This window comes from Triticum urartu, chromosome 2A (genome assembly GCF_056163025.1).
Source record: "Triticum urartu cultivar PI428250 chromosome 2A, HENAU_Tu73, whole genome shotgun sequence".
NCBI lineage: Eukaryota > Viridiplantae > Streptophyta > Magnoliopsida > Poales > Poaceae > Triticum > Triticum urartu.
This window is the reverse complement of record NC_141874.1, coordinates 92,019,865-92,046,192: the sequence shown is the minus strand read 5'-3', so window position 1 is coordinate 92,046,192 and position 26,328 is coordinate 92,019,865. Positions and strand designations below refer to the sequence as shown.

Sequence of the window (26,328 nt, the reverse complement as noted above, 5' to 3'; positions counted from 1 at the left end):
AATAGAGGTGTTGGTTTTGATGACAACAGAAAAAGGGTTTGTGTGTGTGTGTGTGTGTGTGTGTGTGTGTGTGTGTGTGTGTGTGGTGGCGCACATAGTTTCCACCATGGAGTGAATCTTTGCCGCTTGGGCTATAGAACATGACTCAGATTTTCCTAGACCATCATTTAATCTTATTGAATATAGAACTTTTTTCTTGCTCCTTGTTTAATGAATGGAAGAAATTTCAAAGCAAATATTGATAATTGCATGAGCAAAGCCAACATAGTTGCACATGAGCTCACTACTCATACCACAATATCCGCTTTGTGCATTTGGGTGGACATTCCTCCCAACATTTTTGTACCTCTTTTGGTGGATGCACTAGCCCTTATTTAAAATAATAAAGTTAATTTACCCGAGTTCTAGAAAATAAAAGGTAAGAGTATTGATTTCCGGAAGATGGCACTAAATCAATAGTTTTTTGGAGAGAATAAAATGGATTTGAATAGGTTATTTTATCTTTTGATGATATAAAGGATTTAGCTTGACCGTGATTGGCGATAGGTCTGCCAACCAATATAGCTAATAAGCTTAATTAAATGAACAAAATGAATAAGTAGTAAACAACCGTCGATCGATGTAGGCGAGTCTCAATCACGCTTTGTCGTCCGTGTCCCCCTTTTTTTGCACGTGTGTGGGTCCACTTTACAATTTTATCTCTTTCTCGATTGTTCTATATCACATTTATATTGTTCTCCCTCTCACCTCTAGCCCATAAAGAGCTCAGAAATGCCACACCTACAGGCTTGACTAGCTACAAATCTACTTCCTTAATTTTCTTCCCACATTGCAACCCAATCCTCCCGTGATCACAACCGACCCACCTTTGCTTTCGATATGTAGCGTGACTCATAAAGAGCTAGTCGATGTCAATTGTCCTGTCACCTTCTGCCTTTCTCTAAGGTGTAGTTGCTGGTGCGACACTCCTTTCATGTTGCCATGGCCCTTCCCACTACTTGTGATGCACGGAAACAAGCCCGATGCATGCATGCAAAGTAAGGTGGGTTGTCGCCTTTTCAGTTTGTAGGATAGCTAATCGCTCATGCCGAGCGGTAGGGTACGATGCCAGCTTCTTTAGTTTGTAAGATAGCTAATCGCTCATGCCAAGCGGTGCGGTAGGCTGCCGACTGGAGCTGGTGAAATCTAAGCCTAAACTTGTTGAAAATGCGTCGATGAAGAAAGAGGTAAAGTGATATCCTATGTTCAATTGAACCCCAATCTTGTCTGATTTGTTTTAATAAATATGAGTTGAGAAGCTTTGTGTCTGCGGTCAATTTAGAGGATTAATTTTTTGCGGGGTCAATCGTGGTCGAAAGCTTACACAACTTTTTTTGTTCAATGAAGTTTTCTTGAATATGTTCTTGGGCATGCGTCTTTTCTCTTTCTTTCTCGTGATTTTCACGATTTCGTGTTGTAATTTGACATTTGTTTAATGGTATGCAAAATTTCTCTAAAAAGAAATGTTTTTGTTTTGTTTTGTTTTGGAATCGCATGCTCTTCTAGTTGCACATGAGTTGGAAGTTGTTGGTTCTTGTTGGGCTGGCAACTCCAATGCTAGTGGGATCGGTTGGAAGTTAATTAAATTATGTCGAAGCAACAGTTAATGCTCTGTTTTCTAATTTCTTCTTAGTCAGTATGGCCAGTATTGGAGTAAACTTGTAGGAGAAGGGAGAGTACCCACACACCCCATGAACAGAAAATACGAAAACATTAGGAAAAACTTCCAAAATTCTGGAATTTTGTGGCATGAAACATGATAGCAAAATATCATCGACAAATAATATCCAAGGAGCCCTCACAAAAAAAATAAAACAATCAGTCCTCAAAGTTTTGTGCAATGGTTTTATTTTTTTTGTTGAGAGCTTCTCAAATGTTATTTGTGGACGAAATTTTACAAAAACCTAAAACATTTTATCATCTTTCCATGCCACAAAGTCTCAGAATTTTTGGATGTTTCTTTTAATTTACTGTTTATCCGGGTGTAGTACACCTCTGAGTTGCCACACCTTTCCGGGTGTACCCACACACCCCATTAACAGTGGATTCGAAGCAACAAAATCCAAAAATTCTGAAAGGGTGGCACATCTCACTGTGGGCCTGGAAAGGAATGCACGTGTCGGACGGGAACGAGACTAACCAATGAAAGGAAATTAATTAAGGTAAATTACCGACCATGACACTATGACTGATTATCGTTTGAAGTGTACTAATTGATCGCTTCAGATTTGACAAATAAATAAATAAAAGATTTGACAAATAAATAAGCAAATAATAAAAAAGATTTGACAAAGAAATAAAATATTACATTACAATGGAAATATTTGTTCCATTAATTCGATATATCTGTGATATGTATCTCCAATTTATGAACATGCACATATACGCAAGATATAAACCGATTGATCCTGTTGAGAATCCCCGCAGGCAATCAGCTGATCATACATTTATATCTGTGAGCTCGAAGCGCGCGCGGCGCCTTTCGATCGATCCATCGCCACACCTCACTGCTATTGCTCGGCGTCTTCTCGCCACCAGAATCACTGCATTACAAGAAATGCGGGCGCCGTTCTGCCTCCTCCTCGTCGTCGGTGTGCTCCTGCTGCTCCGGTGGCCGGCGTCGAGCCTCGCTTCGGTGCAGGTGGCCCGGACCATCACCGTGGACCAGCGCGGAGGAGGGGACTACACGACGGTGCAGTCGGCGCTGGACGCCGTGCCGGACGGCAACAGCCAGTGGGTCAAGATCTACGTCAAGCAAGGGAGCTACAGGTTCGTGCAAGTACTAGTGTAGCACTGCTAATACTAATATCGTTTATTGTGCGCATTTGCTAAATCACAGGCAACCGAAAATCAATTTTGGTCAGTCAATTCACGCTGAGAAGCAGCGCAGCCCCGTGTCCGAGACGGGGGCGCCGCGACCGGCTGCGGCATCGTCGGCGATGGCACGCCAGAGACGAGGCAGTCTGCCGCGAGTAGAGGCGTTAGGATGTTAGTCTTGCTTTTTGTTTTTTGATCTTATATTAGTCTTGGGTTGGAGGGCGGATGTGGAGGGAGGAAGAAAAAGAAATATTGCGTGGGCTAGAGAGATGAAGAAGATAAGCAATGCACGGCCGGAGAGTCGACTTAATTGAAACCCATTTTGTTTTGTTTTCGGTTGCTTGATGATTAGGCCGTCTTATTTGTGTGATGAAGTGTTTGGAGGATAGACGATACTCATCGTACAATTTTTTTGGTTGGTTGCCAAGTTTCAGGCAATGCCAAATGCTCCATGATCATTCTAGTTTATTTGATAGGTGGTGTTTCCCTGCCAAAACCAAACATATACCAAGTTTTCTCAATCCTATGCCAAAATTATAAGAAAATTGACATATCACGTGATTTCCTACAATATATGTATTTACTAGCATTGTTCATGTTTACAAGGTTTATAAATCTTCTCTTAAATAGCACTTGTTTAATTTCACCAAGTTTATACAACAAAATATAACACTTACAATACTCAGTATATAATTCATGGACATGTATTCACTAATATATCTTGTCGTATTGATTTTGTTTCATAGTTATTGATATTTGTTTCTATAAGTTTGATTAAAAAGTTATAGTTTTTATATTTTGTTAAATTAAAGATATTTGTCTTAAGAGAGAACCAATTGGCCATATAAACCCGAGCGGATATGAATTCAATGGAAGATCTCTTTTTAGTAAGTAAATTCTATGGCCTAATTAATTAGTATATCAATGCATGGCCTAATTAATTACTTCCCACGTCAAGATTTATTAGACTAGCCACAATGAAGAGTAACATACATTAGTAACATACACGTATTCCTAGACTATATTACTACCTTCATAGTGGGTAGTAACATAAGTGTGGTAACATGCATAGCTTCATTTATTAGGTTACAGTAACTAGCTAAGTTACTACTACTACCTCTCTCCTCATTAACTCACTGCCACATAAGCAAATTTGCTGAGTTGGACTCGATGTTACTGCTGAAGTTACTCCCACTGTGGCTAGTCTTAGGCCCTTCGTATTTACTGTTAAATTTTGACCATAAAGTTAACTAATACAATAAAAACTATTTGCCATAAAAAATTATATTATGGGAGTCCTCTTTTCAAATACAATGTAGCAAATAAATTACATATTGTTAGTTATATAATGATCGAGTTTGACTCAAAATATGAATGGGTTAAGTAATATATCAGTCGAGGCTTCAACATCTTTAACGCTTAGGGCACTGCCAGTGCATCATATCTTATGCTATATTAGACCCAATACGTGCTTATATATACCTTTTCCTATAGCTTGTACTCTACTTAACGTTGTATCTAAAAGTGTTTTTTTATTTTAATGTGTTTATTTGTCTTGGTTCCAGTGCTAACAGTTATATTTCGGTTAAGAAACACTAGTGGATCTCACGTTAGATTTTTGATACCTACCCACGTTTGTGCGTCCATGCAGAGAGAAGGTGATAATCCCAAGTGAGAAGGGCTTCATCTTGCTCGAAGGTGACGGCTCCTCGTCAACGGACATCAACTTCGACTCACATGTTGACGGCGCCGACGCGCCCGGCATCGCCCCTATCACGGGCCGCCTGCGTGGCAACCTCGCGGAAATCTCGCAGACGTACAACAGCTCCACCTTCACAGTCCATTCCGACAACTTCGTCGCCCGCAACATCACCTTCAAGGTAATAAGCACTTGCAGCGCACATGGTGCTACTTTAGCGTTACACGCAATGCAAGTAGTACTAGTACACATGATTTTTTTTGTCTCGATGATGCTATTAAAAGTGTGGCCAGATCTCAGTCAACTGAAATTTAATTAAGTCTTAGTTAAATAGCATATCATATAAGAGAGAGAGAAAAAACTGATTTTTTTGCACAAATCTCAAATATAAAACTTAGGAATATAATATCGACTGAGACTTCATTAGGACTCGGTCGACTCAGACTTAGCAAGACTGTTCTCTTAACGTGCGCCATCATGCAACGCAGAACACGTACACCGGCAACAATCCGGCGGTTGCGTTCCTCATGGACGGCGACAAGGGCGCGTTCTACGACTGCGCCTTCCACGGGTACCAGGACACGCTCTCCGACCTCGCTGGCCGGCACTACTTCCGCCGCTGCCTCGTCGAGGGCGCTGTGGACTTCATCTTCGGCTACGGGAGGTCCATCTACCAGGACTGCACCCTCGTGTCCAATATGGCGGCGTCGTCCCAGCAGCCCGGGTGGGTGACGGCGCACGGCCGGGCCGCCGACAAGAGCGCCGCGTTCGTGTTCAAGGGCGGTTCCATCACCGGCTCCGGGCGGCAGTACCTCGGCCGCGCGTGGAACGAGCAGGCCACCGTCGTGTTCTACCAGGTGAACATGGCCAGCATCGTCGTCCCGCAGGGGTGGGCTAAGTGGACCTCCACCCAACATGTGTAAGTTACAGCTCCTGGTTTGGCGGTGCGCATACTCTGTGCTGTTTTGGCTGACGTTTTTGTATGCTTACGTTACGCACGGTGTCTTTCTTTGGCAGGTCACAAGTGACGTTTGCGGAGGTCGGATGCAGTGGCCCGGGTTCCGCCACCGGAGGAAGAGTGCCATGGGAGAAGCACATGGACAATGCGGAGGTGCAGAGATTCGTGGACATCGGGTTCATTGACGACGGTTGGCTATCTAATCAACCCTAGTTGTGGCTCGCCAAAAAAACCCCTTAGTTGTGGCGGGATAGCTAGCAGCGAAATACATTCAGATGTATATTCAAGGTTCATGATCTAATGTAGTGGGGAAGAAGGGCTTAGGATTGACCAACAAGGCAAAGAAATTGGGAATTTCGTAGGAATTTTAGATAATTTCAATCCTTATTAAGAAGTTCATATGTATGGGCCTCTTTGATTTACACGAAGTATTTTGGAGAATCTTACTCCTAACCAATTATTTCCCTATATATACTGCTTGATTGATTCAGGGTATCAATAATCATCGTAAATTATGGACTTTGCATGCATTTTAAGGGATGTTTTTCCTATTGATGTCTCCAGTCTCATGAATACATATTTCTTTGTGTCAACTCCAAGCCGACCATAATAATATGACCTTGATAAGTGCCACACGTGTGGTAGGAAGCAATTCCGCCCTGCCGTTTTTTAATGACAACTTTACTTATCCGTGGATGTCAACTTTAGTTGTGAAGCATGACAACTTTCTGTTTGGATAGCAAGTTTTAGTTTAGTTTTGTTTTGTTCTTTTGATGTCAATTTTAGCTGTAAAAATGTCAGGGCGGTGTTACTTCATGCCACACATGTGACACTTATCATTTGGGTAATAATATTGTTGTGAAAAAGTGTTTACCAAATATAACATCCGGCCCGTGGTTTACCTGCTTAAATAAATTTAAAAAATTTATTTGTTGAACACTTATTTGGTAAGCACTTGTTAGCTTATCACAGAAAACTAAATTATTTGACAAATCGATAAAAGGTAGGATAATTAGAGCATCTCCGGCCGTTGTGCCCCCAAGACGCGCCGAAAATCGCCTTTTGGGGGCGAGCCGACGGTTTTTTCGGCATGGGGGCGAGTACATCCCCAGCCGTCGGCCCCCAGACGTCCCCACAGTTCGGCCAAATTTCAACAAATACGACATATTTCGGCGAAATTTAGACGTTTTTTACACGAATAAAATGCACGGAAAAAAACCCTAAACTACGGGCCGAAGTAGGCGCTGGGCAGGGTGTAGTCGTCGCCGACGTCGTCCTCCTGCTTCTCCTCCTTGACACGGCCGGCGCCGCTGCTCGACCCCTCGCCCCGGCGCGCTGCTTCACGACGGCGGCGTTCGGCGATCTCCTCCAGGGCGAGGCGCTGGCGGTCCAGCTCCATGCGCGCGTAGTCCTCGCGCGCCCACTGCAAGGCGGCCTCTTCTTGGTCGGCCTCCTCGGCGAGCCCCGGCTCCGGCTTCACCGTCGCCAGCCCTGGCTCCCTCTTCGGCTTGACCAGGCGAGGAGTGGCTGAGGAGGAGGAGCCACGGCCGCCGTCGTTGATGACGAGGCCGGCGCCGCGGGTGCACCTACCGAGCGGCGTCTCGGACGGCTCTGGCTTGACGCTGACAAACGCCGGCGCGCCGGAGGAGTGAGAGGAGGATCGGGAGGAGGAGGAGGAAGAGGAGGATGACCATCCTATCATCCTCCTCGGCAGCCACGCGCCGCCGCTTCGAGTGGTCGGGTACTCGAACGGCGGGTCATTGCCGCCCTCGAAGTGCGCGAGGACGCCGTTTAGCGTGCGGCCCGGGACGCCGCACCACAGGTGGCGGCCCTCGCTGTTGTTGCGGCCGCGCGACGCTGGCGTGTTGTTGGTAGAGGCGAGCCGCACCTCCTGCCGGCGTTCGAAGTACGCCGCCCACGTCGCGTGGTTGTCAGCGGCGTACTCCGGGAGCGCCCGCTCCGCGGCCGTCAGGGACGCCCGCGCACGCTCGATCTTGGCATGGAAATATGTGGGCGCCTCAGGGACGGGCAGAGGGGGGACAGGGACCCCGCCGGCGCTGAGCCTCCATTGCGACGGAGCGCATACGTCGGGCGGCGCGGGGTAGTTGGCCTCTATAACACCCACGATGCGGCTATAACTCCCACTTGTCGGAGCACGACTTAGAGGCATAACCGCATTGTAGGCATGCCGCAAGAGGGATAAACTTTACACATCCCATGTACTGAATGAGAAAGAGGTACAAAGTTGGCTTACAATCGCCACTTCACACAATACATGAATAAAGCATTACATCATCCAGATACAATCAAGGTCCGACTACGGAACCAAAATAAAAGAAGACTACCCCTAATGCAAAAGATCCCCGATCGCCCCGACTGGGCTCCACTACTGATCAACTGAAACAAAACAACACAATGAACGAGATCTTCATCGAGGTCCTCCTTGAGCTCGGTTGCGTCACCTGCACGGTTTCATCGGCACCTGCAACTGGTTTTGGAAGTAATCTGTGAGTCATGGGGACTCAGCAATCTCGCACCCTCGCGATCAAGACTATTTAAGCTTATGGGTAGGGAAAAGGTGGTGAGGTGGAGCTGCAGCAAACACTAGCAAATATGGTGGCTAACTTACGCAAATGAGAGCGAGAAGATAAGCAAAGCACGGTCGCAAATTAGAAGTGATCAAGAAGTGATCCTGAAACTACTTACGTTCAAGCATAAGTCCAACACCGTGTTCACTTCCCGGACTCCGCCGAGAAGAGACCATCACGGCTACACACGCGGTTGATGCATTTTAGTTAAGTTAAGTGTCAAGCTCTCTACAACCGGACATTAACAAATTCCCATCTGCCCATAACCGCGGGCACGACTTTCGAAAGTTCATAAACCTGCAGGGGTGTCCCAACTTAGCCCATCACAAGCTCTCACGGTCAACGAAGGATATTCCTTCTCCCAGGAAGACCCGATCAGACTCGGAATCCCGGTTACAAGACATTTTGACAATGGTAAAACAAGGCCAACAAAGCCACCTAGATATGCCGACAAATCCCGATAGGAGCTGCACCTATCTCGTTCTCAGGGCACACTGGATGAGCCAGACGTCGGGTTGGCATAGACCCTGGTTGCCCAGGGGGTGCCGGACATCGCTCAGGTTGGACCAACACTTAGAGAAGCACTGGCCCGGGGGGTTAAAATAAAGATGACCCTTGAGTCTGCAGAACCCAAGGTAAAAAGGCTAGGTAGCAAATGGTAAAACCAAGGTTGGGCCTTGCTGGTGGATTTTTATTCAAGACGAACTGTCAAGGGGTTCCCATTATAACCCAACCGCATAAGGAACACAAAATCAAGGAACATAACATCGGTATGACGGAAACTAGGGCGGCAAGAGTGGAACAAAACACCAGGCATAACGCCGAGCCTTCCACCCTTTACCAAGTATATAGATGCATTAAGTAAATAAGATATATTATGATATCCCAACAATAATCATGTTCCAACATGGAACAAACTCCAATCTTCACCTGCAACTAACAACGCTATAAGAGGGGCTGAGCAAAGCGGTAACATAGCCAAACAACGGTTTGCTAGGACAAGGTGGGTTAGAGGCTTGACATGGAAATATGGGAGGCATGATATAGGAAGTGGTAGGTATCGCAGCATAGGCATAGCAATAGAGCGAGCAACTAGCAAGCAAAGAAAGAAGTGATTTCGAGGGTATGGTCATCTTGCCTGCAAAGTTCTCCGAGAAGACGAAAGCTTGATCCTCGTAAGCGTACTGAACGGGTCCTCGATCACGTACTCATCTCCCGGCTCTACCCAAAGCAAGAACACAAGCAAAGGGAACCAACAATCAACCACGGTGCAATGCGCAAGCAACAGGATGCAACACATGGCATGATATGCGGGATGTGATATGCAATGCATATGCGAGCCCCGGAAGGAAAATATTGAACCAGGCCTCAACTTGGCAAACCAAGTGCACCGCTTGAAAGATGAGTTGATTTCGGTCGAAATCGATATAAAGATCACCGGAATCGGATGCACGGTTTGCAAATGGCAAGCAAAACAATAATGACACGATCCTGCGATTAACAGCATGATGCCATCTAGAATGCAACAAGAAACTAAGCTACTGCACTCCAACATAGCAACAAAGCACATGGAAGTGATCCACTCAAGATGCTTGACAAAAGATGAACACTGAGCTACGGCTAAATCACACAATGGCAGGTTCAAACAAGCATGGCAAAAGTGCAAAAGATATCAGGTTCACAGACTTAGTGAAAATAACAACATGCCAGGAATTAACATCAGGAGGCAATGTTTAGAGTAAGAAAACAACATGCTACAGGAACATATCATGACAAAGCAAGGCATGGCATGAAAGTACTCAAAGCATATAACAAAAATCCCTTACTCACCATAAGCCAAAAAGGATCAGAAGATATGATGGCACCCATGTAAACATAGCAAGTTTCGTTAACAGATTCAGACTTAGCAGAAAACTGGACACGGCATAAACAGAGTTACGTAGGCATGTTTGCGAGCTCGATGCACTCACCACAAGGCATTGCATGACAAACTAAGCATACACCCAGCAAGAAGACATGTTCTAGTAGCTATCCATGGCAAGAACAAACTCATAGCATGCATGGATCAACTACAACAACCTCGGCAAAATTGATTAACATGTAAACAATCTGCCAGGAACATTTTGCAGCAAAAGTAGAGCAAGATTGAGTCATGCTATGGTACTCCATAATTGCAAACAAAGACATGGATGGATATAGCATAACAATATGTCAAAATCATCCTTACTGAACATGCTCAAAAGAGGCATGGATCACTTTGTAGCAACATGAATACATGGCATTAAAATAACAGCAGGGAAATGACTTAGAAGAAATCTAAGTCCCTGAAATCAGCAACATCATGAGAGCTACTTTACATGCTTGTGATAGTCACCACATTGATCACAAAAATACAAGGCATACACCCCTGTAAAGATGGCATGGCATATAAAAAACACGTGTAGAGCTCATGATCATATGCAGCACTCATTAATCAAGGCAAAAATGACAAATGTCCATAATCTGTTAAGAAACAATAACTAACATTCTATAGCACTCTTGAAACAGCATTTAGGGCATCAAGATGAACTCAAACAAGCATGGTGCAATGGAATGAAATGAAGAGGACATCGAGACGAACAATTTGATACATTGCACGCACGAAACGGAGCTACGCATGCGGAGTCAACGGCGGCGCGGAAACAAGGATGGACGGAGAAGGGGCCGGGGACGAGCGCACGCGGCGGATCCGGGCTGGATCTCGCCGGATCCGGCCGGATCCCGGCGCGGGGAGGCGCGAGGAGGCAGAGGAGGTCCGGCGGGGCACCGGAGGCGGCAGAGGGCGGCGGAGCACACCGGGCGGCGCGGCCGGGGCAGGCGCCGGCGGCGGCGATGCACGGCGGAGGCGCCGGCCGGGCGGTGTGCGGGCGTCGGCGACGGAGGCGACGAGCCGCGCGCGGTGGAGCGCGAGGCGGCAGGGCTGGCGGGCCCGACGCGGGCCGGCCGTGGGCTCTGTGGGCCGCGGTGCGGTGGGGAGGAGCCGACGGCCACGTGGCGCGAGGGGAGAGGACGACGGCGGCGCGGTGGTGAGGTGTCGGCCCCTGATTGGTCAGAGTGATGTGGCCGGACGCGGCGGGCATGTCCGGCTCGGTGCGGACGTGTCCGGCGGCGCGAGGATGAAGAAGACTAGGGTTTCATCCGCGCGAAAATTCGGGGAGGCACACATATTTATAGGTAGAGGGAGTTAGGACAGTCCAAATGAGGTGCGGTTTTTGTCCACGCGATGGTGATCGAACGACCGAGAGGATGGAGGGGGTTTGGATGGGTTTTGGGCCATTTTGGAGGGGTGTTGGGCTGCAACACACACGAGGCCTTTACAGTTCAACGGTTAACCGTTGGAGTATCAAACGAAGTCCAAATGGCACGAAACTTGACAGGCGGTCTACCGATAGTGAGCCAAGGCCGCTTGGAAAGTCTCGGTCCAATCTGAGAACGTTTAACACCCGCACACGAAAAGTGGCAAAAGGGAGCGCTGGAGGACGTAGGAGTACCGGAATGCAAAACGGACAACGGGGAAAATGCTCGGATGCATGAGACGAACATGTATGCAAATGCGATGCACATGATGACATGATATGAAATGCAGGACACACAAGCAAATGACAAGGCAACAACAACGAATAACTGGAAGACACCTGGCGCAATGGTCTCGGGGCGTTACAACACTCCACCACTACGAGAGGATCTCGCCCCGAGATCTAGAATGGCACCGGAGGGAAAAGGAAGAGGAAGAGAAGAGGTAAAATTAAGTTGCTTCTTTGACAAACGAGTGAAACCATGAACCTTGAGAGGTTGAACAAATGGAAAGAAAGAATACAACGGAGATGAACGAAGTTGAAAGCACTCCGTTAGAAAAGAGGAACAAGGAAGAACAAATTCGGACAGCACTCCAGTTAAATGGATAAGAAAAAGAAAGAAACATGATCTTGACAAAACAAGATGATGGGTCGAAGAGAGCAACATCACAATGCCTCCAGAAGAAAGAAATAGAAGATAGATAATTGGAATAACAGAGTGGAGAAGGAAATGGCAACTTCTGCCACAAATGAGCTTGGGAAACACCCTTCCAAGAAGGTTATCACAGAGTTGTTGGAAAACCAACAACGAAAAGAATAAGCTTGATATGGTCTTATGGAATACATCTCAAATTATGAGGTGACAACCTGCCACTCACGGGAAAAAGAATTGGATTGATATGAACAAGGAGACGAGAAACTTATTTCACTGGGAGGATAAATGAAGAACTTGGGTCATTTATGAGCACCATAAATAGCAACAATCCTTAGGGAAGGCTTTAGGTGAAACATGACACAAGATAACTCCAATGAAGAGGTTGATGGATTTAAAATACCTCATTCTTAACAACATGTGAATCATGAAACGTGAACTCAAATTATCAAGAATGACATAATACGACCTCCAATGATACGGTAGAAAGAATCGCACTCCGGATTGCAAGATGAAGAATGCTTGAGCTCCTTTGAAAAGAATCTTGATGAACACTTCGAGAAGGAATTAAATCCTTTATGAACCATCATGTAGATCCTCCATGAAGAACTCCGGTAACAAAAGGATGATCAAATGAAAGGAAAGAGAAGTTGAAAACACAAGGTGAAGCCTTGCGATGATTTAGATGAATCTCCATGGTGATATAATTGCGAGAGCTTGGAACTCTGGGAAAGAAAGATAAAGCATCTCAAACCGAGAATGTGATATGATGAACCACTCCGGAAACAAGGAAATTAAATCACTTGGACGAAACAATAATTAGAATTACCTTATGCAAATCCTTCACCAGTTAAATTGATGACGAGCAAACGGATTTGGCATACTACTTATTCTCGTTGAAAAAGGATTAAGAGAGATATAGCATAAACTTGAGAAAGGTCTTCTGCGAACCACCGGTAGGATTTGAAAGAACGAATGAATTGATATGATAACGAAGGAAGAGGAATCTTTGAACAAACCACCGTAAGAATTGAACATGAAAATAGCAAAAGCACAATACACCGGGAATAATTTGGAAAACATAAGATGATACCTGAGGGAATTTAGATACAAGTGAACGAAGAGATCACGAGCTGATTAGAGGATACTTGAATGAAGCACCGGTAAGATTTGGAGAATGAGAGCTGAAAGCTGAGAATGAGTAAACCCGAAATGATGGCCTTCGTAGAATCAAACTGAAAAGAATCTTGAATTTGCTCCGGATGGTTGGAAAGAATTCTCACAATCGAAAATAATTATGAGAGGATGGCATCAAGCTAGAATCACGCATCTTTGGAAGAACGGGTAAGAATTTAAGAGGAGCCCTTCTTTGGTCTTCAAAACCCGAGAATGACGACGATAAACACCACCATGATAATTGATGAGATACTTCAGGATGAAAATTAGAAAGGTTGAACCAACGATGAAAAGAATTTGAAAGATCTTGGAGAAAGACATATGACTGATGATATTTCATTCTTACGTCAAACTTTGAAAGATTTGGGAATAGCTCCGGTGAAAATTAGAAGAGTCAGGTAAGATCCTGGGAAAAGACCTATGGGTTAGGGCCCACTCAAAAGAAAAGCACCGTTGAATGATTTGAAGGAGAGATTGCACCGGTTGAATTAAATGGCTTGAATGAGATAACATCCTCGAAAGAGCTTGAATGAAAGAAGAGTGGAAACACGAATCTTCGAGATAACTTCAGCACTCCGGACCAAAAGAATAGCGAGAAGTGGAATGATAATAAGGTGCACCGGCATGGAAAACATTTGAAACGAGTTAAAGGATATGATCAACACCAAAAGCTTGAATTGAATCCACCAGAGAAGAAAAGAATGTAGAATGATACACTTGATGCTCCGTTAGTATCTTCTTGAGAATCAGCGGATAAGAACATTGACGGAAAATAATGGAGAGACTTCACATGAATAAAATGGATACTTGATTAAGATATATGAGTCCTTGAAGGGAAAATGGTGGGAGGGTGGGAAAACAAAGACAATTTGGGACGAATGAAACAAACACCGTTGTAAAGAATTGAGAATTGATCTCGCGAATGTAGGAATGATCGGATCCACTTGAACAGAAGCACACCGGTTGACAAGAAATTGAAATGACAAACTCGATGATCGAGAAGGATTAGTATTCCCATAGGAATATGAGAACACCACTTAGGAAAGGTATGGAATCAACACTTGACATTGAAGCAACTCAAACACCACAACTGAAAAACAAAACAAAGGATTGGCTTGCAAAATAAGCCGGAACAAACATATGATAGAGATTTCGTCCGAACTTTTTGTGGTGGGGCCCACATGGGCTCGATCGTACAGCACCATCATGTACAAGGCAGTGCACATGACATACGAAGTGTCCCCAAGTCAGCATAGCCAAGGACTCTTTAAGACACAACGAGACCACTGTAAAACCAACCGTGGATAGGGGGACCACTAGACGTCGAACCCCAATCTCATATCATGCGTCTGTCAGAAAGATATCCTAAGAGCTACTTGAATTCCCACTTATAAACTCCCGAAACTTTCTGGTTATGCAATCAGGTGTTGGGGATACAGGGGAAGCATAATATCTCACCCAAAACTAGCAAATCCTACATCCAGCTGTATCCATCCTTCAACACATAACCAAGAAACCTTCGGAAATCATTTACCTCAACCTTCGAAAAGCATCCGTTATACGAGTTATGGCAATACTCCCGAACTCCCGCCCCAATACTGGGTGGCGTCGAGGTTATCTCACCAACAACTGCATAAAAGAGATTTTCGATGTCGGCGAAACTCAGGTATTCCAGAACTGCAACGATAAAATTGTGACGACAACACCTCAGAGCTCAACTCCCCGGGACACTGCCACAACCCTAAATGTCAGGAGGCACCAAGAACAATGTTCTCGTCACAAAACCATCGGAACGATTCCAAGATACCCGCGTGATCCTAATTTTTTTTTCGTGAAATTTGAGGAGAGAAGAGTCAAAACTCTACGTTAGGATGCCTCACCAGAGCGACGAAGGGACTGAGGAGTAAAAAGAATCCTACTCTCCGATATATATAATCCTATAAGACTCAATTTTTTTCTAGACTCAACAACGCCAACGATTCGATCAAGCAGGGGGCTCCTAAGTCGGGGAAGGCTCTGATTACCAACTTGTAACACCCACGATGCGGCCATAACTCCCACGTGTCGGAGCACGACTTAGAGGCATAACCGCATTGTAGGCATGTCGCAAGAGGGATAATCTTTACACATCCCATGTACTGAATGAGAAAGAGGTACAGAGTTGGCTTACAATCGCCACTTCACACAATACATGAATAAAGCATTACATCATCCAGATACAATCAAGGTCCGACTACGGAACCAAAATAAAAGAAGACTACCCCTAATGCAAAAGATCCCCGATCGCCCCGACTGGGCTCCACTACTGATCAACTGAAACGAACAACACAATGAACGAGATCTTCATCGAGGTCCTCCTTGAGCTCGGTTGCATCACCTGCACGGTTTCATCGGCACCTGCAACTGGTTTTGGAAGTAATCTGTGAGTCACAGGGACTCAGCAATTTCGCACCCTCGTGATCAAGACTATTTAAGCTTATGGGTAGGGAAAAGGTGGTGAGGTGGAGCTGCAGCAAGCACTAGCAAATATGGTGGCTAACTTACGCAAATGAGAGCGAGAAGAGAAGCAAAGCACTGCCGCAAACTAGAAGTGATCAAGAAGTGATCCTGAAACTACTTATGTTCAAGCATAAGTCCAACACCGTGTTCACTTCCCGGACTCCGCCGAGAAGAGACCATCACGGCTACACACGCGGTTGATGCATTTTAGTTAAGTTAAGTGTCAATTTCTCTACAACCAGACATTAACAAATTCCCATCTGCCCATAACCGCGGGCACGGCTTTTGAAAGTTCATAACCCTGCAGGGGTGTCCCAACTTAGCCCATCACAAGCTCTCACAGTCAACGAAGGATATTCCTTCTTCCAGGAAGACCCGATCAGACTCGGAATCCCGGTTACAAGACATTTCGACAATGGTAAAACAAGACCAGCAAAGCCACCCAGATGTGCCGACAAATCCCCATAGGAGCTGCACCTATCTCGTTCTCAGGGCACATCGGATGAGCCAGACGTCGGGTTGGCATAGACCCTGGTTGCTGATGTCTACTACACAACCTTCTTCTTGTAGACGTTGTTGGGCCTCCAAGTGCAGAGGTTTGTAGGACAGTAGCAAATTTCCCTCAAGTGGATGACCTAAGGTTTATCAATCCGTAGGAGGCGTAGGATGAAGATGGTCTCTCTCAAGCAACCCTGCAACCAAATAACAAAGAGTCTCTTGTGTCCCCAACACACCCAATACAATGGTAAATTGTATAGGTGCACTAGTTCGGCGAAGAGATGGTGATACAAGTGGTATATGGATAGTAGATAAAGGTATTTGTAATCTGAAATTATAAAAACAGCAAGGTAACAAGTGATAAAAGTGAGCGTAAACGGTATTGCAATGCTAGGAAACAAGGCCTAGGGTTCATACTTTCTCTAGTGTAAGTCCTCTCAACAATACTAACATAATTGGATCATAAAACTACCCCTCAACATGCAACAAAGAGTCACTCCATAGTCACTAATAGCGGAGAACTAACGAAGAGATTATGGTAGGGTACGAAACCACCTCAAAGTTATTCTTTCCAATCAATCCGTTGGGCTATTCCTATAAGTGTCACAAACAGCCCTAGAGTTCGTACTAGAATAACACCATAAGACACAAATCAACCAAAACCCTAATGTCACCTAGATACTCCAATGTCACCTCAAGTATCCTTGGGTATGATTATACGATATGCATCACACAATCTCAGTTTCATCTATTCAACCAACACATAGAACCTCAAAGAGTGCCCCATAGTTTCTACCGGAGAATCACGACGAAAACGTGTGCCAACCCCTATGCATAGGTTCATGGCCGGAACCCGCAAGTTGGTCACCAAAACATACATCAAGTGAATCACGTGATATCCCATTGTCACCACAGATATCCACGGCAAGACATACATCAAGTGTTCTCAAATCTTTAAAGACTCAATCCGATAAGATTACTTCAAAGGGTAAACTCAATCCATTACAAGAGAGTAGAGGGGGGAGAAGACATCATAGGATCCAAATATAATAGCAAAGCTCGCGATACATCAAGATCGTGCCAAATCAAGAACACGAGAGAGAGAGAGATCAAACACATAGCTACTGGTACATACCCTCAGCCCCGAGGGAGAACTACTCCCTCCTCGTCATGGAGAGCACCGGGATGATGAAGATGGCCACCGGAGAGGGATTCCCCCTCCGGCAGGGTGCCAGAACGGGTCTAGATTGGCTTTCGGTGGCTACGGAGGCTTCTGGCTGCGGAACTCCCGATCTATTGTGTTCACAGATGTTTTTAGGGTATATGGAGATATATAGGCGGAAGAAGTATGTCAGGGGCCACGAGGGGCCCACGAGGGTGGAGGGCGCGCCCAGGGGGGGTGGGCGCGCCCCCTACCTCGTGGCCTCCTCGAAGCTTCCCTTACGTAGAGTCCAAATCTTCTGGGCTTCTTCTGATCCAAAAGTAGGTTCCCTGAAGTTTCAGGTCATTTGGACTCCGTTTGATTTTCCTTTTCTTCCAAACCCTAAAATAGGCAAAAAAATAGAAACTGGCACTAGGCTCTGGGTTAATAGGTTAGTCCCAAAAATGATATAAAAGTGTATAATAAAGCCCATAAACATTCAAAACAGTAGATAATATAGCATGGAGCAATCAAAAATTATAGATACGTTGGAGACGTATCAACATCCCCAAGCTTAATTCTTGCTCGTCCTCGAGTAGGTAAATGATAAAAACAGAATTTTTGATGCGGAGTGCTACTTGGCATAATTTCAATGTAATTCTTCTTAATTGTGGCATGAATATTCAGACCCATAAGATTCAAGACAAAAGTTCATATTGACATAAAAATGATAATACTTCTAGCATACTAACTAAGCAATTATGTCTTCTCAAATAACATGGCCAAAGAAAGTTCATCCCTACAAAATCATATAGTTTAGTCATGCTCCATTTTCGTCACACAAGAATGCTCTCATCATGCACAACCCCGATGACAAGACAAGCAATTGTTTCATACTTTAGTAATCTCAAACCTATAAACTTTCACGCAATACATGAGCGCGAGCCATGGACATAGCACTATGGGTGGAATAGAATATAATGAGGGGGTTATGTGGAGAAGACAAAAAAGGAGAAAGTCTCACATCAACGAGGCTAATCAATGGGCTATGGAGATGCCCACCGATTGATGTTAATGAAAGGAGTAGGGATTGCCATGCAATGGATGCACTAGAGCTATAAATGTATGAAAGCTCAACAAAAGAAACTAGTGGGTGTGCATCCAACTTGCTTGCTCACGAAGACCTAGGGCACTTGAGGAGGCCCGTTGTTGGAATATACAAGCCAAGTTCTATAATGAAAAATTCCCACTAGTATATGAAAGTGATAACATGAGAGACTCTCTACTATGAAGATCATGCGGCTACTTTGAAGCACAAGTGTGGTAAAAGGATAGTAACATTGTCCCTTCTCTCTTTTTCTCTCATTTTTTGGGCCTTCTCCTTTTTTATGGCCTTTCTCTTTTTTTGGGCCTTCTCCTTTTTTATGGCCTTTATCTTATCTTTTCTTTTTTTTGGGCCTTCTCTTTTTTATGGCCTTTCTCTTTTTTTATTCCTCACTTGGGACAATGTTCTAATAATTATGATCATCACACTTCTATTTATTTACAACTCAATGATTACAACTCGATACTAGAACAAAGTATGACTCTATATGGATGCCTCCGGCGGTGTACCGGGATATGCAATGAATCAAGAGTGACAAGTATGAAAGAATTATGAACGGTGGCTTTGCCACAAATACTATGTCAACTACATGATCATGCTAAGCAATATGACAATGATGAATGTGTCATGATGAACGGAACAGTGGAAAGTTGCATGGCAATATATCTCGAAATGGCTATGGAAATGCCATAATAGGTAGGTATGGTGGCTGTTTTGAGGAAGATATAAGGAGGTTTATGTGTGACAGAGCGTATCATATCACGGGGTTTGGATGCACCGGCGAAGTTTGCGCCAACTCTCAATGTGAGAAAGGGCAATGCACGGTACCAAAGAGGCTAGCAAGGATGGAAGGGTGAGAGTGCGTATAATCCATGGACTCAACATTAGTCATAAAGAACTCACATACTTATTGCAAAAATCTTCAAGTCATCAAAAACCTCGGTACTACGCGCATGCTCCTAGGGGGATAGATTGGTAGGAAAAGACCATCGCTCGTCCCCGACCGCCACTCATAAGGAAGACAATCAAATAACACCTCATGTTTCAAATTTGTTACACAACGTTTACCATACGTGCATGCTACGGGACTTGCAAACTTCAACACAAGCATTTCTCAAATTCACAACTACTCAACTAGCATGACTTTGATATTATTACCTCCATATCTCAAAACAATCATCAAGCATCAAACTTCTCTTAGTATTCAATACTCTATATGAAAGTTTTTACTAATCTTGAATACCTAGCATATTAGAATTTTAAGCAAATTACCATGCTATTGAGACTCTCAAAATAATTTAAGTGAAGCATGAGATTTCATCTATTTCTTCAAAATAAAACTACCACCATGCTCTAAAAGATATAAGTGAAGCACTAGAGCAAATGACAAACTACTCCGAAAGATATATGTGAAGATCAATGAGTAGTCGAATAATTATGCAACTATGTGAAGACTCTCTAACATTTAATAATTTCAGATCTTGATACTTTATTCAAACATAAAGCAAAGCAAAATAAAATGACATACTAAGAATAGCAAACGTCATGTGAAGAAGCAAAAACTTAGGATCAACCGATACTAACCGATAGTTGTTGAAGAAGAAAGGTGGGATGCCAACCGGGGCATCCCCAAGCTTAGATGCTTGAGACTTCTTGAAATATTATCTTGGGATGCCTTGGGAATCCCCAGGCTTGAGCTTTTGTGTCTCCTTAATTCCTCTCATATCACGGTCTCCATAAATCTCAAAAGCTTCATCCACACAAAACTCAACAAGGACTCGTGAGATAAGTTAGTATAAACCATTGCCAAAACCTTATCATACTCTACTGTAGCAAATCACTAAAATTATTATTCAACATTGCATACTAAATGCCTCTGCATATTTAATAGTCCTATCATCAAATAGAATCATTAAAGAAGCAAACATATGCAAACAATGCAAACATAACAGCAATCTGCCTAAACAGGACAGTCTGTAAAGAATGCAGCAACATCCATACTTCCCTAACTCCAAAAATTATTAAAGAAAATTCCCACTGTAGTAAATTTATCAGAGCTTAATATGCAAAAGTTTTCAACATTTTATCACATTCTGACTTTTCTAGGGAATTATTGCAACAACGGTAAACTTTCTGTTTTCAAGAAGCAACATGTGGACTTCTAAAATAGGCATAGTAAAGACTATCAATGCTACTTTTATTGAAATAAAAGATGAAAACCATTGTTCTAAGTAACATCAAGCAAATCCTAACAAAATAAATTGACGCTCCAAGCAAAACACATATCATGTGGCCAATAAAAATATAGCTCCAAGTAAAGTTACCGATGAACGAAGATGAAAGAGGGGATGCCTTCCGGGGCATCCCCAAGCTTAGGCTCTTGGTTGTCCTTGAATATTACCTTGGGGTGCCTTGGGCATCCCCAAGCTTAGGCTCTTGCCACTCCTTATTCCATAGTCCATCGAATCCTTACCCAAAACTTGAAAACTTCACAACACAAAACTTAACAGAAAACTCGTAAGCTCCGTTAGTATAAGAAAACAAAAGACCACTTCAAGGTACTGTAATGAACTCATTATTTATTTATATTGGTGTTAAACCTACTGTATTCCAACTTTTCTATGGTTTATAAACTATTTTACTAGCCATAGATTCATCAAAATAAGCAAACAACACACGAAAAACAGAATCTGTCAAAAACAGAACAGACTGTAGTAATCTGAATCAAACGTATACTTATGGAACTCATAAAATTCTCAAATAAATTGCTGGACCTGAGTAATTTGTCTATTAATCATCTTAAAAAATAATTAACTAAATAGCACTCTCCAAATAAAAATGGCAGCAATTCTCGTGAGCGCTAAAGTTTCTGTTTTTTACAGCATGATCGCAAAGACTTCCCCAAGTCTTCCCAATGGTTCTACTTGGCACAAACACTAATTAAAAGCATAAAACCACATCTAAACAGAGGCTAGATGAATTATTTATTACTAAACAGGAACAAAAAGCAAGGAACAAAAATAAAATTGGGTTGCCTCCCAACAAGCGCTATCGTTTAACGCCCCTAGCTAGGCATGATGATTTCAATGATGCTCACATAAGACATAAGAATTGAAACATAAAGAGAGCATCATGAAGCATATGACAAGCACATTTAAGTCTAACCCACTTCCTATGAATAGGGATTTTATGAGAAAACAACTTGTGAGAACAAGAATCAACTTGCATAGGAAGGTAAAACAAGCATAACTTCAAAATTTTAAGCACATAGAGAGGAAACTTGATATTATTGCAATTCCTACAAGCATATATTCCTCCCTCATAATAACTTTCAGTAGCATCATGAATGAATTCAACAATATAACCAGCACCTAAAGCATTCTTTTCATGATCTACAAGCATGCAAAATTTACTACTCTCCACATAAGCAAAATTATTCTCATGAATAATAGTGGGAGCAAACTCAACAAAATAACTATCATGTGATTGAAAATTAAAATCAAGATGACAAGTTTCATGGTTATCATTATTCTTTAAAGCATACGTGTCATCACAATAATCATCATAGATAGGAGGCATGCTTTCATCATAATAAATTTGCTCATCAAAACTTGGGGGACAAAAAATATCCTCTTCATCAAACATAGCTTCCCCAAGCTTGTGGCTTTGCATATCATTAGCATCATGAATATTAAAGGAATTCATACTAACAACATTGCAATCATGCTCATCATTCAAATATTTAGTGCCAAACATTTTATAGATTTCTTCTTCTAGCACATGAGCACAATTATCCTTTCCATCATACTCACGAAGGATATTAAAAAGGTGAAGCGTATGAGACAAACTCAATTCCATTTTTTTATAGTTTTCTTTTATAAACTAAACTAGTGATAAAACAAGAAACTAAAAGACTCGATTGCAAGATCTAAAGATATACCTTCACGCACTCACCTCCCCGGCAACGGCACCAGAAAAGAGCTTGATGTCTACTACACAACCTTCTTCTTATAGACGTTGTTCGGCCTCCAAGTGCAGAGGTTTGTAGGACAGTAGCAAATTTCCCTCAAGTGGATGACCTAAGGTTATCAATCCGTAGGAGGCATAGGATGAAGATGGTCTCTCTCAAGCAACCCTGCAACCAAATAACAAAGAGTCTCTTGTGTCCCCAACACACCCAATATAATGGTAAATTGTATAGGTGCACTAGTTCGGCGAAGAGATGGTGATACAAGTGGTATATGGATAGTAGATAAAGGTATTTGTAATCTGAAATTATAAAAACAGCAAGGTAACAAGTGATAAAAGTGAGCGTAAACGGTATTGCAATGCTAGGAAACAATGCCTAGGGTTCATACTTTCGCTAGTGTAAGTCCTCTCAACAATACTAACATAATTGGATCATAAAACTATCCCTCAACATGCAACAAAGAGTCACTCCATAGTCACTAATAGCGGAGAACGAACGAAGATATTATGGTAGGGTACGAAACCACCTCAAAGTTATTCTTTCCAATCAATCCGTTGGGCTATTCCTATAAGTGTCACAAACAGCCCTAGAGTTCGTGCTAGAATAACACCTTAAGACACAAATCAACCAAAACCCTAATGTCACCTAGATAATCCAATGTCACCTCAAGTATCAGTGGGTTTGATTATACGATATGCATCACACAATCTCAGTTTCATCTATTCAACCAACACATAGAACCTCAAAGAGTGCCCCATAGTTTCTACCGGAGAATCACGACGAAAACGTGTGCCAACCCCTATGCATAGGTTCATGGCCAGAACCCGCAAGTTGGTCACCAAAACATACATCAAGTGAATCACGTGATATCCCATTGTCACCACAGATATCCACGGCAAGACATACATCAAGTGTTCTCAAATCTTTAAAGACTCAATCCGATAAGATTACTTCAAAGGGTAAACTCAATCCATTACAAGAGAGTAGAGGGGGGAGAAGACATCATAGGATCCAAATATACATCAAGTGGCTACGGAGGCTTCTGGCGGCGGAACTACCGATCTATTGTGTTCACGGATGTTTTTAGGGTATATGGAGATATATAGGCGGAAGAAGTACGTCAGGGGGGGCACGAGGGGCCCACAAGGGTGGAGGGCGCGCCTAGGGGGGTGGGCGCGCCTCCTACCTCGTGGCCTCCTCGAAGCTTCCCTTACGTAGACTCCAAGTCTTCTGGTCTTCTTCTGATCCAAAAGTAGGTTACGTGAAGTTTCAGGTCATTTGGACTCCGTTTGATTTTCCTTTTCTTCAAAACCCTAAAATAGGCAAAAAAACAGAAACTGGCACTGGGCTCTGGGTTAATAGGTTAGTCCCAAAAATGATATAAAAGTGTATAATAAAGCCCATAAACATTCAAAACAGTAGATAATATAGCATGCAGCAATCAAAAATTATAGATACGTTGGAGACGTATCAGTTGCCCAGGGGGCGCCGGACATCGCTCAGGTTGGACCAACACTTAGAGAAGCACTGGCCCGGGGGGGTTAAAATAAAGATGACCCTTCAGTCTGCAGAACCCAAGGGAAAAAGGCTAGGTGGCAAATGGTAAAACCAAGGTTGGGCCTTGCTGGTGGAGTTTTATTCAAGGTGAACTGTCAAGGGGTTCCCATTATAACCCAACCGCGTAAGGAACGCAAAATCAAAGAACATAACACCGGTATGACGGAAACTAGGGCGGCAAGAGTGGAACAAAACACCAGGCATAAGGCCGAGCCTTCCACCCTTTACCAAGTATATAGATGCATTAAGTAAATAAGATATATTGTGATATCCCAACAATAATCATGTTCCAACATGGAACAAACTCCAATCTTCACCTGCAACTAACAACGCTATAAGAGGGGCTGAGCAAAGCGGTAACATAGCCAAACAACGGTTTGCTAGGACAAGGTGGGTTAGAGGCTTGACATGACAATATGGGAGGCATGATATAGGAAGTGGTAGGTATCACAGCATAGGCATAGCAATAGAGCGAGCAACTAGCAATCAAAGATAGAAGTGATTTCGAGGGTATGGTCATCTTGCCTGCAAAGTTCTCCGAGAAGACGAAAGCTTGATCCTCGTAAGCGTACTCAACAGGTCCTCGATCACGTACTCGTCTCCCGGCTCTACCCAAAGCAAGAACACAAGCAAAGGGAACCAACAATCAACCACGGTGCAGTGCGCAAGCAACATGATGCAAAACATGGCATGATATGCGGGATGTGATATGCAATGCATATGCGAGCCCCAGAAGGAAAAAGATTGAACCATGCCTCAACTTGGCAAACCAAGTGCGCCGCTGGAAAGATGAGTTGATTTCGTTCGAAATCGATATAAAGATCACCAGAATCGGATGCACAGTTTGCAAATGGCAAGCAAAACAATAATGGCACGATCCTGCGATTAACAGCACGATGTCATCTAGAATGCAACAAGAAACTAAGCTACTGCACTCCAACATAGCAACAAAGCACATGGCAGTGATCCACTCAAGATGCTTGACAAAAGATGAACACTGAGCTATGGCTAAATCACACAATGGCAGGTTCAAACAAGCATGGCAAAAGTGCAAAAGATATCAGGTTCACAGACTTAGTGAAAATAACAACATGCTAGGAATTAACATCAGGAGGCAATGTTTAGAGCAAGAAAACAACATGCTACAGGAACATATCATGACAAAGCAAGGCATGGCATGAAAGTACTCAAAGCATATAAAAAAAATCCCTTACTGACCATAAGCCAAAAAGGATCAGAAGATATGATGGCACCCATGTAAACATAGCAAGTTTCGTTAACAGATTCAGACTTAGCAGAAAACTGGACATGGCATAAATAGAGTTACGTAGGCATGTTTGCGAGCTCGATGCACTCACCACAAGGCATTGCATGACAAACTAAGCATACACCTAGCAAGAAGACATGTTCAAGTAGCTAACGATGGCAAGAACAAACTCATAGCATGCATGGATCAACTACAACAACCTCGGCAAAATTGATTAACATGTAAACAATCTGCCAGGAACATTTTGTAGCAAAAGTAGAGCAAGATTGAGTCATGCTATGGTACTCCATAATTGCAAACAAGACCATGGATGGATAGAGCATAACAATATCTCAAAATCATCCTTACTGAACATGCTCAAAAGAGGCATGTATCACTCTGTAGCAACATGAATACATGACATTAAAATAACAGCAGGGAAATGACTTAGAAGAAATCTAAGTCCCTGAAATCAGCAACATCACGAGAGCTATTTTGCATGCTTGTGCTAGTCATCACATTGATCACAAAAATACAAGGCATACACCCCTGTAAAGATGGCATGGCATATAACAAAACACGTGTAGAGCTCATGACCATATGCAGCACTCATTAATCAAGGAAAAAATGACAAATGTCCATAATCTGTTAAGAAACAGAAACTAACATTCTATAGCACTCTTGCAACAGCATTTAGGGCATCAAGATGAACTCAAACAAGCATGGTGCAATGGAATGAAATGAAGAGGACATCGAGACGAACAATTTGATATATTGCACGCACGAAACGGAGCTACGCATGCGGAGTTATGATGCGATGAACATGGCTCCAGAATGTAGAAAAATAAAGGACTTAGCAGAAATTTCACCACCTCGCGGGCAAAAGTCAACGGTGGCGCGGAAACGAGGATGGCCGGAGAAGGGGCCAGGGACGGGCGCGCGCGGCGGATCCGGGCCGGATCTCGCCGGATCCGGCCGGATCCCGGCGCGGGGAGGCGCAAGGAGGCGGAGGAGGTCCGGCGGGGCGGCGGAGGCGGCGGAGGGCGGC

At 43.6% G+C, this 26,328-nt stretch overlaps 1 protein-coding gene across 4 annotated transcripts; it reads left to right on the top strand.

Moving 5' to 3' along the window:
- Window positions 1-810: 810 nt before the first annotated feature.
- On the top strand, window positions 811-5,973 carry LOC125535919 (putative pectinesterase 66). Of its 4 annotated transcripts, XM_048698988.2 has the most exons (6): window positions 811-1,226; window positions 2,082-2,201; window positions 2,467-2,808; window positions 4,508-4,736; window positions 5,044-5,474; window positions 5,573-5,973. In XM_048698988.2, exons 3-6 carry the CDS (start codon window positions 2,597-2,599, stop codon window positions 5,724-5,726), a joined length of 1,026 nt encoding a protein of 341 aa, XP_048554945.1. In that variant the 5' UTR covers window positions 811-1,226; window positions 2,082-2,201; window positions 2,467-2,596; the 3' UTR covers window positions 5,727-5,973. The 4 variants fall into 4 exon arrangements, with proteins under 4 accessions (XP_048554945.1, XP_087399392.1, XP_048554942.1 ...); XM_087543266.1 differs by having other exon boundaries at window positions 811-2,201; XM_048698985.2 differs by lacking the exon at window positions 2,082-2,201 and having other exon boundaries at window positions 812-1,226.
- Window positions 5,974-26,328: the final 20,355 nt, after the last annotated feature.

Coding starts and splice junctions, on each gene's coding strand:
- LOC125535919 (XM_048698984.2), top strand. CDS start 2,354: ATGGAAATATTTGTTCCATTAATTCGATATATCTGTGATATGTATCTC. Junction 2,809..4,507: donor GTCAAGCAAGGGAGCTACAG/GTTCGTGCAAGT, acceptor GCGTCCATGCAG/AGAGAAGGTGATAATCCCAA. Junction 5,475..5,572: donor TGGACCTCCACCCAACATGT/GTAAGTTACAGC, acceptor TTTCTTTGGCAG/GTCACAAGTGACGTTTGCGG.